The sequence below is a fragment of the Mustela nivalis genome (genome assembly GCF_964662115.1).
Source record: "Mustela nivalis genome assembly, chromosome: 9".
NCBI classification, from domain to species: domain Eukaryota; kingdom Metazoa; phylum Chordata; class Mammalia; order Carnivora; family Mustelidae; genus Mustela; species Mustela nivalis.
Window position 1 is genome coordinate 108,652,587 of NC_139028.1, and position 13,123 is coordinate 108,665,709.

Below are 13,123 nucleotides of genomic sequence, written 5' to 3' on the forward strand. Positions count from 1 at the left end.
AAAAAAGACAGTCTCTTCAATAAATGGTGCTGGTAAATTGGACAGCTAATGTAGAAGAATGAAACTGGACCATTCTATTACATCATACATGAAGATAAACTCAAAGTGGATGAAGGACATACATTGGAGACAGGAATCCATCAAAATCCTAGAGGAGAACATAGTCTGCACTGTTTTTAACTTTGGCTGCAGCCTCTTTGACCTCACCCATAGCAACCTCTTTCTTGCTGGACACCCCTCGCTGATCCCAAGGGCCAAAAGTCAAGGCAAGGGAAACAAAATCAAAAATGAACTATTGGGACTTCATCAAGATCAAGAGCTTCTGTAGAGCAAAGGAACAGTCAACAAAACCAAGCTGCAGGAAATGGGAGAAGATATTTGCAGATGAAATTGCAGATAAAGTGCTGATAATCAAGATATGTAAAGAATTTCTCAAACTCATTATCCAAATAAAGAAATAATCCAGTCAAGAAATGGGCAGAAACATGAACAGCCATTTTCTACAAATAAGGCATACAAACAGCCAACAGACACGTGCAAAAATGCTTTACATCACTCAGCATCAGGGAATTAGAAATCAAAACCATAATGAGATACCACCTCATACCAGTCAGAATGGATAAAATTAACAAGACAGGAAACAATGAGTGTTGAGGAGGATATGGAGAAAGGGGAACCCTCTTAACATGGCTGGTGGGAATGTAAGCTGGTACAGCCTTCTGGAAAACCTTATGGAGATTCTGCAAGACATTAAAAATAGAGCTACCCTATAGTCCAGCAATTCACTACTGGGTATTTACCCCAAAGATACAGATGTAGTGAAAAGAAGGAACACAGGCATTCCAATGTTCATTGCAGCAATGTCCACAATTGTCACACTGTCGAAAGAACCAAGATGTCCTTCAATGGATGAATAGAAAAAGAAGATGTGAGATATATATATATATATATATATATATATATATATATATATATATAGAGAGAGAGAGAGAGAGAGAGAGTAGAATACTACTCAGCCATCAGAAACGATGAATACCCAGATCTGCACTGACCTGTATGGAGCTGGAGGGTATCATATGCTAAGTGAAATAAGTCAGTCAGAGAAACACAGTTGTCATATGGTTCCACTCATATGTGTAACACAAGGAATAGTAGAGAGCACAATGTGGATGGTGGGGAAAACTGAATGTGAAGAAACCAGAGAGGGAGAAAAACCCTGTAAGACTCTTGACTCTAGGAAACAAGCTGATTGTTGTGGCAAGGAAGATGGGTGTGGGGATGGAGTAACTGGGTGATGGATATTAAAGAGAACATGTGATATGATGAGCACTGGGCAATATACTCAACTAATGACTCATTGAACCTTATATCAGAAACTACTGATGTACTACACCTGGGATAAATGAATTCAAATAAAAGAATTCCAATGACATATTTTCTTTTTTTTCAATGACATATTTTCACCAGAATAGAAAAAAAAAATAACAAAATATGCATCAAACTTCAAAAGACCTAAGACACAGTAATCTTAAGAAAGAACAAAAGTAAAGGCATCACACTCCTGATTTCAAAGTATACAACAAAGCTATACTAAACAAAACAGTATGGGTCTGACATAAAAAGGCACATAGACCAAAAGAACACAATAGAGTCCAGAAATAAACTCCCACCTATACGTCAACTAATATTTAACAATGGAACCAACAATACTCAGCAGGGAAAGTATAGTCTCTTTAACAAATGGTTTGGAGGGGCACCTGGGTGGCTCATTGGGTTAAGCCACTGCCTTCGGCTCATGTCATGATCTAGGGGTCCTGGGATCGAGTCCCGCATCAGGCTCCTTGCTCAGCGGGAGCCTCCTTCTCTCTCTGCCTCTGCCTGCCTTTCTGCCTGCTTGTGTGTACTCGCTTGCTCTCTCTCTCTCTCTGGCAAATAAATAAATAAATTAAATGGTTTTGGAAAAACTGGATAGCCATATGACAATAATGAAATTGGATGACTATCTTTCACACTCACAAAAATTAACCCTGAATGGATTAAAGTCAGGAACATCAGATCATAATACTCCTAGAAGAAAAGATAGGGAGCATGCTCCTTGAACTTGATCTTGAAAATAATATTTTGTATCTCATACCAAAAGCACAAGCAACAAAAGCAAAAAGCAACAAATGGCACTATATCAAATTTAAAAGCTTCTGCACAGCAAAAAAAAAAAAAAAAAAATCAATCAGCAAAAATCAATCAACCTGCAAAATAGGAGAAAATTCCTTTAAAAGATATCTTGAAAAATATTTGCCAACTATATATCATGAAAGGGGTTAATATCTAATATATATAAAGAATTCCTATAACTCAAAAACAAAACAATCTGACTAAAAAATGAGTAGAGAAAATTAATAGATATTTTCTCCTAGAAGACACCCAAATGGCCAAGAAGTACATGAGAATGTACCCAATATCACTAGTCATCAGGGAAATACAAATCAAAAGAACAATGAGATATCAACTCACAGCTCTTAGAATGGTTATAATCAAGAAAAAGATAAAAAGTGATGGTGAGGATGTGGAATAAAGAAAATACTTGTTTTCACTAAATCTAAAAAAAGAGAGAGAGAAAGAATACTTGTACACTCTCTGCGAAAATGTTAATTCATTCAACCAGTATTAAAAACATTATGGATGTTCTGCCCAAAATTAGAGAACTAGCATATGATCCACCAACCCCACTTCTGGGTATACATGCAAAAGAAACAAAAACAGATACCAAAAAGATAATCGGCACTCCCATGTTTATTGCAGCATTATTCATAATAGATAAGATATGGAAATTATAGGGGCACCTGGGTGGCTCAGTGGGTTAAAGCCTCTGCCTTCAGCTCAGGTCATGATCCCGGGTCCTGGGATCGAGCCCCTCATCGGGCTCTCTGCTCAGCCCGGGGAGCCTGCTTCCTCCTCTCTCTCTCTGCCTGCCTCTCTGCCTACTTGTGATCTCTGTCTGTCAAATAAATAAATAAAATCTTTAAAAAAAAAAAAGATATGGGTTGCTGCCCGTGTTCTCCTCAAGGATTTTGATGGATTCCTTTCGCACATTGAGGTCCTTCATCCATTTTGAGTCTATTTTTGTGTGTGGTGTAAGGAAATGGTCCAATTTCATTTTTCTGCATGTGGCTGTCCAATTTTCCCAGCACCATTCATTGAAGAGGCTGTCTTTTTTCCATTGGACATTCTTTCCTGCTTTGTCGAAGATTAGTTGACCATAGATTTGAGGGTCTATTTCTGGGCTTTCTATTCTGTTCCATTGATCTATGTGTCTGTTTTTGTGCCAGTACCATGCTGTCTTGATGATGACAGCTTTGTAATAGAGCTTGAAGTCCGGAATTGTGATGCCACCAACGTTGGCTTTCTTTTTCAATATCCCTTTGGCTATTCGAGGTCTTTTCTGGTTCCATATAAATTTTAGCATTATTTGTTCCATTTCTTTGAAAAAGATGGATGGTACTTTGATAGGAATTGCATTAAATGTGTAGATTGCTTTAGGTAGCATAGACATTTTCACAATATTTATTACCCTAAAGATACAAATGTAGTGATCCAAAGGGGCACATGCACCCGAATGTTTATAGCAGCAATGTCCACAATAGCCAAACTATGGAAAGAACCTAGATGTCCATCAACAGATGAATGGATCAAGAAGATGTGGTATATATACACAATGGAATACTATGCAGCCATCAAAAGAAATGAAATCTTGCCATTTGCAACAACATGGATGGAACTAGAGCGTATCATGCTTAGCGAAATAAGTCAAGCAGAGAAAGACAACTATCATATGATCTCCCTGATATGAGGAAGTGGTGATGCAACATGGAGGCTTAAGTGGGTAGGAGAAGAATAAATGAAACAAGATGGGATTGGGAGGGAGACAAACCATAAGTGACTCTTAATCTCACAAAACAAACTGAGGGTTGCTGGGGGGAGGGGGTTTGGGAGAAGGGGGTGGGATTATGGACATTGGGGAGGGTATGTGCTTTGGTGAGTGCTGTGAAGTGTGTAAACCTGGTGATTCACAGACTTGTACCCTTGGGGATAAAAATATATGTTTATAAAAAATAAAAAAATTTTTAAAAAGATATGGAAATTATAAAGAATGATAAAGAAGACATGTTATTCATACACAATACAGTGGACTATTATTCAACTAGGACTGTGAAGGAAATCCTGACGTTTGAGACGTCATGGATGCACCCTGAGGACATTATACCAAGTGGGATGAGCCAGAGAGAAAAAGACAAAAACTGTATGAGACCACTAATATGAAGAATCAAAAAGCCAAACTCCTAGTAACAGACAGTACAATGATTGTCAAAGGGCCAGGGGCCAAGGGAATTGGAGAGATGTTTTTGGAAAAGATACAATCTTGCACCTAAAAGATGAAGAAATCTGGCATTCTAATGCATAGCATAATGACCATAATCAATAACACTGTGTTACATTCCTCAAAGAGGTGCTTTCTAAGCCCTTATTGTTCTTAGAAAGATGTCTCATATGTTCTTGCACATTTTAAAAGAACAATGCTTCAAAGAACATACCTGTGCCTACAATGTGGGGGAGGAGGGCACGCATCCTTTATTAATACTGCACTACTTCTTTGACATGGGATAAGCCTTCATACTCTCTCTCAGAGGTTCAGTGATTCTCCTGCTCTTAATTCTGTCCAACTGTAAACTTGTGAAAAATTTGGCAAGACTTCCAATATCTCTTCAATTATAGTCCTTAACTAAATAGAAGAATTATGTGACTTACCAGAGTTAAGACGCTGCCCCCCAAAACATATTAGAAACCCAGTGAATCTCCAAGGATTATATGTAATTGTAATGACACCTGTTTTATATCAGTTGGTTCAAGTCTGAGGAACCTGGTTATCAACAGTCAGTGTTGATACACTTCTTGTTCCACGTTTCAAACAGATCCCAAGGATCAAAAGTATTATGTTCTACTTCAGACAGAAAAACTGTCCAGAGTTAAAAACCCTGCCTATCACATGATCTCCTTCCTCTCTGGCTCCTAAGGTTTCCCAGAAAATATCAGCATTAGTGTAAGTCTAACTATCTACTCCATAAATTAGGTCACCCCATACAAAACCATAGATCTCTATGACATCAAATGTTGAACAAAGATAATAAAGAAGTATACTAGCTTTCCATATTTGTTCTTAGTTGGCAATATTTAATCTTCGGTAACTCTATTTTTTTTAGTATTTTTATGTATTTTTGAGAGGGAGAAAGCACAGATGGAGTGAGAAGGAGAAGCAGATTCTACACGGAGCAGATCAATCTCAGGACACTGAGATCATGACCCTGAGTTGAAAGTAGACAGCTAGCCAACTGAGCCACACATGTACCCCTTAGTAACCATTATTACAATGAGTTTTCACACAAGTCTCCTCACACCAAACATGAGCAGATGTCTGAAACATTAGAAATGATTTGAGAGTGTGAAATACCAGCTATGTCAGGGTAAAGTTTCCTGACTCAATGAGAGAGAAATTTGAATCCCACAATGTCAGAAAAAGCTATTGGCTGGGATATGGATTTTGAACATCATCTATCAGAAATCCCCACTGATGTCCTCCATGTTTTTCCTTATTCTCCACAAGTATGTGAAACCATGTGATAGTTGACTTTCTCTGCTTGACTTATTCCACTCAGCATAATCTCCTCCAGGTCTCATCCATGTTGATAAGATGGAGGATACCAGGAGAAGGATAGGAAAAGGGAACCAGGGAAAATCATAGGGGGAGAAGAAACCAGAGACTAGACTCTGAGAAACAAACTGAGGGTGTTGGAAGGGAGGCGGGAGAGGTGATGGGTGAGCCTTAGTGGGTAAGGAAGGCATGTATTGCATGGAGCACCGGATGCAGTGCATAAACAATGAAACCTGGATCACTGAAAAAAAATTAAATTAAGATGTGGGAAAAAAAAAAAAGAGAAATCCCCACTGAATACTAGAAGCAAGAAACAAGTCATTAGACTCATAAAATAAATGGTACTGAAGGAAACACATCCTTCATTCCATTCCTTTGTAAGCTTCAAATCACCTCCTGCTTCCTTAGATTACAGCTGGTGAAGACTGGGATGTGACCAAATTTCCTAGATGGATAAGCTGAAAAGAGGCCTCAGACAAGCCTTAGCCAGCTCAGACTCTTCTTCCCAAGAGACACAACAAGGGCAATTGTATAGCTATGTTTCTATTCAAAGGCACATCACCTCTATCTTTTTATTCCCAGTAAGGTCTGATATACAGAACAAACCTCAATCACCCTCGTGTCTGGATTATGCTGCAACAAAATTTTGGGAATACAAGGTCTCGACACTCCTGGGGGCTTCTGTGAGATATCACTCCTTTACAGTCAGGGGTCTGAGATTGAACAAGGCTCAATCTCCAAAGTAAAAAAACTACAAGTTTTTAAAACAACATTTTACAAATACTTGTAGATTATTTTTAAGATTTTATTTATTTATTTGAGAGAGAGAGAAGACAAGGAGAACAAGGGATAGAAGGAAAGGAAGATGCAGGCTCCCTGCTCAGCAGAGCTCAATCACAGAACACTGGGATTCTAACCTGAGCAGAAGACAGATGCCTAACCAACTGAGCCAACCAGGTGCCCCACATGCAGTTTACTAATAAACGATGAGGCCTCTCCTCGTGTAGGGTGGAAGTATGACCTCCAGGGCATAAAGGTATTGTGCTGGCGTGGATCAAGTCAGCTGTCAGTCCATTTGGCATATTATCTGTGTCAAATTAACCTTTCTTTACCCAAAGGCAGGATGAATTTTGTTAGAGTTCATTCCTGTGCATGTTACTGGCAGTTAAGGTTTCTGAAAGGACAAATCTGGACAGAACCTCAGCAGAACCATCTCTTCTTTTGTAACCTCTTCAAGGCATCTTTGATTTCCTTGTTCCTCAGACTGTAAATCAAGGGATTCAACATCGGAATAACCACAGTGTAGAATACTGATGCAAATCTGTCAAAACTGGAGGAACCGCCAGAGCTGGAACTCAAATAGACATAGGCAGTTGAAGTATAGAAGAGGGAAACAGCTGTCAGATGAGAAGCACAAGTGTTGAAAGCTTTGGACCTGCCTTTAGCTGAAGTGATCTTCATGATAGACATAACAATATAGCCATAGGATATCATGATAATGAGGGCATTTATTATCCCAAAGAGCATTGCTAATATAGCAATCAACAGTTGCACAAAGAAAGTATCAGTGCAGGACAGGATTATCAGTTGGGGCATATCACAGAAGAAGTGCTTGATGACATTAGGCCCACAAAAGTGGAGCTGAAACATGGTACACAACTGGGATATAGAAGCCGAGAGTCCAGCCAAATAGGATCCCAGCACCATCCGAATACAGAGGGTGGGTGACATGATGGATGAATAAAGAAGTGGATTGCAAATGGCACTATATCGGTCATAAGCCATGGCTGTCATGAGACAAGACTCACTCAGTCCCATGGTTGCAAAGACAAAGTACTGGACAGCACAACCCACAAAGGTGATGGTCTGCTGCTCTTGGAAAAAGTTGGAGAGCATCTTGGGAGCTATAGAGGTCACATAGCAGATATCTATGAAGGACAGATTACTGAGGAAGAAGTACATGGGTGTGTGGAGGTGAGAGTCCATCCTTATTAAGATGATGAGGCACAGGTTCCAAGTCAGAGTCAAAATGTAGATCAGCAGGAATACAACAAAGAGCACTGTTAGGATTCTGGGAAAATCAGAGAATCCCAAAAGGATGAAATAGGTGATCTGTGTAACATTTCCTCCTCCAGTCATTGGCTTGCTGCTTCTAAAATCAGGAAAGAGAGAGGAGAATGCACAGCTGACTCAGGTGAGATGACAGTATTACAATTCCTGTATGTGCTATTTTTTACCTCCACGGAGTGCTGGGAAAGAATCGGTGTCTCAGTGTCCTGATGAAAAGACCCAGCTCTTCATCTCCAATTATTAAGAAGAGTGATTTTTGAAGTGCTTCAAAATAATGATGTATTATATGTTGCCTAATAGAATTGAAATTAAAAAAAGAGAAAAAGTGCTTTAGGTTCTCAATTATTTTAAAAGTCTCATGAAAATTAAAGAGATATGTTTGAATTAGAAACTAAAATAATATAAAAGAAGTGATTATTACAGAGATCATTCATTAAAAGTTTTTTTAAAACCTCTGATAATTCATTATATAACCACTGCTTTACAAGACCATATGTAGAATCACTCTAGATTAAAACTGAGATAACCTGTCAGGCCCACATAGCCATCCAGACAATGTTTTGAAATTTCCTCTTTTATCCTTAAGAAAAGTTATTTATCATCTTTGCAATAATTTCACAAGCTTGTATTTGGATGCAGTTAATGTATCATCTTCTAGCTGTCCTGGAAAATTATATCATAACTTATGACTCTGATAATATTTTCTTAAGGCACAGTATATGGGCCCAATGAAGTTATGAAACAAGTATGCTTAGAGAAGTCTTTGTACTAAGTATACTAAAGAGAAGGCAGTATAGTTCACTATTGACCCCAACATTTTTTCAATATTAGGGTACTTTACTACTGGACAAACAGCATGAGTACAAATTGAGAACGTTAAAGGTTCAGACCTTGGAGTTTTGTCTGATACCCTCTCACTTTATGAGCTTGGCCCAGTAGCTTAAACACAAAAGACTGATTTACTGAAAACGAAGTGATAAATTTAAGAGCCCCTAGACTATAAGATAACTAGGATAGTTACAAGAAAATTCATGGAGATGCTCAGCACACAATTCTGTACATAGTAATAGTTCAATAGGTGTTGGCTATTATTATCATGGATTGCTTACAGATAATCATGAATGACAGCTGTACACATAGATAGGAACATCAACAGTGCTATAGTTGTATGGGTTAATCTGAGGAAATTCCTGAGGCATCACTGACCTTGTAGGAAGTGAGGAATCATTACATTTAGGCAGATGTACATTCTGACCTCATGTAGAAGCAAATCAAACCACCCAGGTTCATGAAAACACAAAGCACATAAACAATTTTCTATTTAGTTTATTTGAGTTTGAGTACACTTGGTTAACTGACAACCAGCATCAAACTATGATGGACCCTGATGCAGAAGAAAAGTAAATAATTTTAAGTACCAAGTACCACATAGCTATATATCATGTGTTTTATTGATACAGTCATCATGTTAGAGTTCATTAACTGATTCATAGTAGATTGCAACTATGGCCTATGCTCCATAACCACCTGTCCTTCCTTCAGTTGAAAGAGTAAATCAATATGGACAGCTAAGAAATTTTTGAAAAAATAGTAGTAATTAAAAAGGCATGAACTTCAAATATTAAAAAGTATATGAAACAAGAAAGACTGTGGATGCTGAGAAACACATAGAGGTTTTAGAGGGGAAGGGGGTGGAGGAAATGGGTGACTCTGGTGGTGGGTATTAAGGAGGACACAAATCGCATGGAGCACTGGGTGTTGTACATAAACAATGAATCTAAGAACACTGCATCAAAACTAATGATGTATTTTATGGTGTCTAACATAACACAATAAAAAAGGAAACAGTATTACATGTGCATTCACATAATTAAGAAATTGAAAAGTAAAAAAAAAACTTAAAATTTAAAATTTAAAAATTAATAAGTAGTATAAACACTGATCTTTTATTATTCTTGAATTCATGAAATGCATTTATATAATCTTGGAAAAAATGTCTGAAATCTAACAGCAAAAACAGAAAGTATAAGAGAAGTATATAACAATTTTAAACTTGGTGATGTGACAAAAACCCACTTAAGTAAAATACTTTTGAAATACAATTTATAAGGGGAAAATAGTCACAATGCATAAAAAAGACAATGTAGTAATGCCTTTAATATAAAGGCATAAATCAGGGGAAGGGGCACTCATCTTTACTACTGAAGAGGGTACAAAATGATTCTATCTATCAGGATGCTGTCACCCCTTGGGGAAGCCAGATGCCTTATGAGCATCAAAACAATCTACATCATCAGGCATAATCATCTACAACTCTGTCATATGCAACTCCTACTCTTAAAGAAAAATGAGATATTCTCTTCCACAAAATGACCAAAGACATTCTGGCAGATGAGATCCCTGGCATCAAACACAGGCTGCCAGGTTGGAAAGGAACCATCTGGGGATGTGGCAATAACCACTCAGAGTGAATGCAGGTCAGTTCTCCTTTCACTAGAACTTATGGATCATGGGAAGAAAACTTGAAGAGAAACAAAACCAGGAATTGAATTCCTTTACAGAAGTGCATGAGTTAACACAAAGTCTTTTGAGGACTGGGAAAAGCAGGGGGGGGGGAGCAACTTCCCTCAACAATTCTTCTTATCTCCTCTGGGATTAAAAAAGGGCCCCCCAAAAGATCCAATCATTCATTCAAGCAGAATTTATTAAATGCCTATTATATCCCAGATACTCAGCTAGGAGTTGCTAGGAGCTGAGTCTGAACAACACATACAAATACCCTGATGGTATGGAGCTTTCTTTCTAGTCACAAGACAGGTAACAAACAAATAAATATATGATTTAATGTAGTGGTAAGGCTACAAATAAAAATCAAGCAGGGTAGGAGGTTGGAGCAGCAGAACTCTGTGATAATGAAGATGTTCTAGATCTGTGCTATCCAATAACAGTTGTGCAAAAATTTAAATCTAAATAACCACACCTGATGAGTAGCTACCCTATTGGACATGGTAGGGTTAGGGTGTGCAGGAAGGGCAGCTATTCTAAGAGGAGTGGTCTGGGTGAGAGCCTCTGAACAGAGGAAAACTAAATAGAAGCCTGATTAAGACCAGGGCGATAAGCCAGGCTGCTCTCCAGGGGCTCAGGGATTTTCAGACACAGGAGCAGCAAGTAAAAGCCCTCAGCTGGAGAAAGACAAGGAGGCCAGAGGCCTGAGTAGAGTCAGGAAGGGGCAACAAGGGAAGTGAATAGAGACAGAACATCAAGGACTGTGAGGCCACAGTAAAGATTTTGGGTTTTAATCTAAGGAGATGGGTTTAAGGTAGGGAAAAGGTAGCTTAATAAAACCTTATTTGTGTAAAAAAAAAAAAAAAAAAAGTATTCTACCCTCCAGAAAGAAAAGGTTTTTTTTGCTTTAAAAAATAAAATCCTAGAGGAGAACATAGGCAGCAATCTCTTCGATATCAGCCAAAAGGAACTTCTTTCAAGGTATGTCTCCAAAGGCAAAGGAAACATAAGCCAAAATAAACTTTTGGTACTTCATCAAAATCAAAAGCTTCTGCACAGCAAAGGAAACGGTCAAAAAAACAAAGAGGCAACCCACGGAATGGGAGAAGATATTTGCAAATGACAGTACAGACAAAAGGTTGATATCCAGGATCTATAAAGAACTCCTCAAATTCAACACACACAAAACAGACAATCATATCAAAAACTGGGCAGAAGATATGAACAGACACTTCTCCAATGAAGACATACAAATGGCTATCAGACACAAAAAACATGTTCATCATCACTAGCCATCAGGGAGATTCAAATTAAAACCACATTGAGATATCACCTTACACCAGTTAGAACGGCCAAAATTAGCAAGACAGGAAGCAACATGGTCTGGAGGGGATGTGGAGAAAGGGGAACCCTCTTCCACTGTTGGTGGGAATGCAAGTTTGTGCAGCCTCTTTGGAGAACAGTGTGGAGATTCCTCAAGAAATTAAAAGTAGAGCTTCCCTATGACTCTGACATTGCACTACTGGGTATTTATCCCAAAGATACAGATGTAGTGAAAAGAAGGGCCATCTGTACCTCAATGTTTATAGCAGCAATGGCCACGGTCGCCAAACTGTGGAAAGAACTAAGATGCCCTTCAACGGACGAATGGATAAGGAAGATGTGATCCATATACACTATGGAGTATTATGCCTCCATCAAAAGGGATGAATACCCATCTTTTGTATCAACATGGATGGGACTGGAAGAGATTATGCTGAGTGAAATAAGTCAAGCAGAGAGAGTTAATTATCATATGGCTTCACTTATTTGTGGAGCATAACAAATAGCATGGAGAACATGGGGAGTTAGAGGGGAGAAGGGAGTTGGGGAAAATTGGAAGGGGAGGTGAGCCATGAGAGACTATGGACTCTGAAAAACAATCTGAGGGTTTTGAAGGGACGGGGCGTTGGAGGTTGAGGGAACCAGGTGGTGGGTATTAGAGAGGGCACAGATTGCATGGAGCACTGGGTGTGATGCAAAAATAATGAATACTGTTACACTGAAAATAAATAAAAAATAAATTTTAAAAAAAGTAAGCAGAGTAAGACAGACAAGGAGAGGGACAGAGAAATGAAAGGGAGAGAGAATCACAGAGAAAACAGACTTTCAGAATTTCCAAGATTTTACCTACTGGCTGCGTTAACCTTATCAAGTTATTAACCGCCTCAGTTGCCTCATCTATAAACAGTGCTAAGAGTACTTACCTACTCAAAGGGTTGCTGCAAGGACTGATTGACATAACACGCTTAAAACAGTAAGGGCTCAATAAATGTTGGCGACTATCATCCCCATTATCATTCCTCTCTATGAAGGAAAAATACAGCAAAGTAATACTGAAATATCAGGAAGCTCTTCACATTAATTATTTTCTAAATCAGATGGTCTCTAAGCTGAGACTCAAAAATATTGTTAGTCAGTGACTATATTTATTTCTGACTGGTGTAACTCTGTTACCTCCCAGTCAGCTGGAGTATAAATGTCTGATGCCCCTTTTCTTGGGCCACCACCACCAGGCACTCTGAGCTGATGAAGCTCCATAGAGCGCATGGTCTAGTGGATGTTTCACTATTACTGATAAGCACCTTGTATACGAGTATTTGTGTTACGGAACAAATACATGGTGAACAAATGGTGCTTTCGCCCACTTTTGGAGACAAAACTAAAATTATTTTATTTCATTTAAATTATGTTTTCTGAACTTGGAATAATTTCTGTGGGCTCCTAAAGTGTGGCCAATATAACTTCTCCACAATTTTATCCAAGGTGAGTTGGAGCTAATGAAAATATTTTGAAAACATAAAC

General features: G+C 38.5%; 1 protein-coding gene across 1 annotated transcript; it reads right to left on the reverse strand.

The window, feature by feature from the left end:
- Window positions 1-6,904: 6,904 nt before the first annotated feature.
- Window positions 6,905-7,843, reverse strand: LOC309872886 (olfactory receptor 5AN1-like; the record flags this gene model as incomplete). The annotated part of the gene is made up of 1 exon (XM_082747853.1): window positions 6,905-7,843. One exon carries the CDS (start codon window positions 7,841-7,843, stop codon window positions 6,905-6,907), a length of 939 nt encoding a protein of 312 aa, XP_082603979.1.
- Between the last annotated feature and the right edge of the window lie 5,280 nt (window positions 7,844-13,123).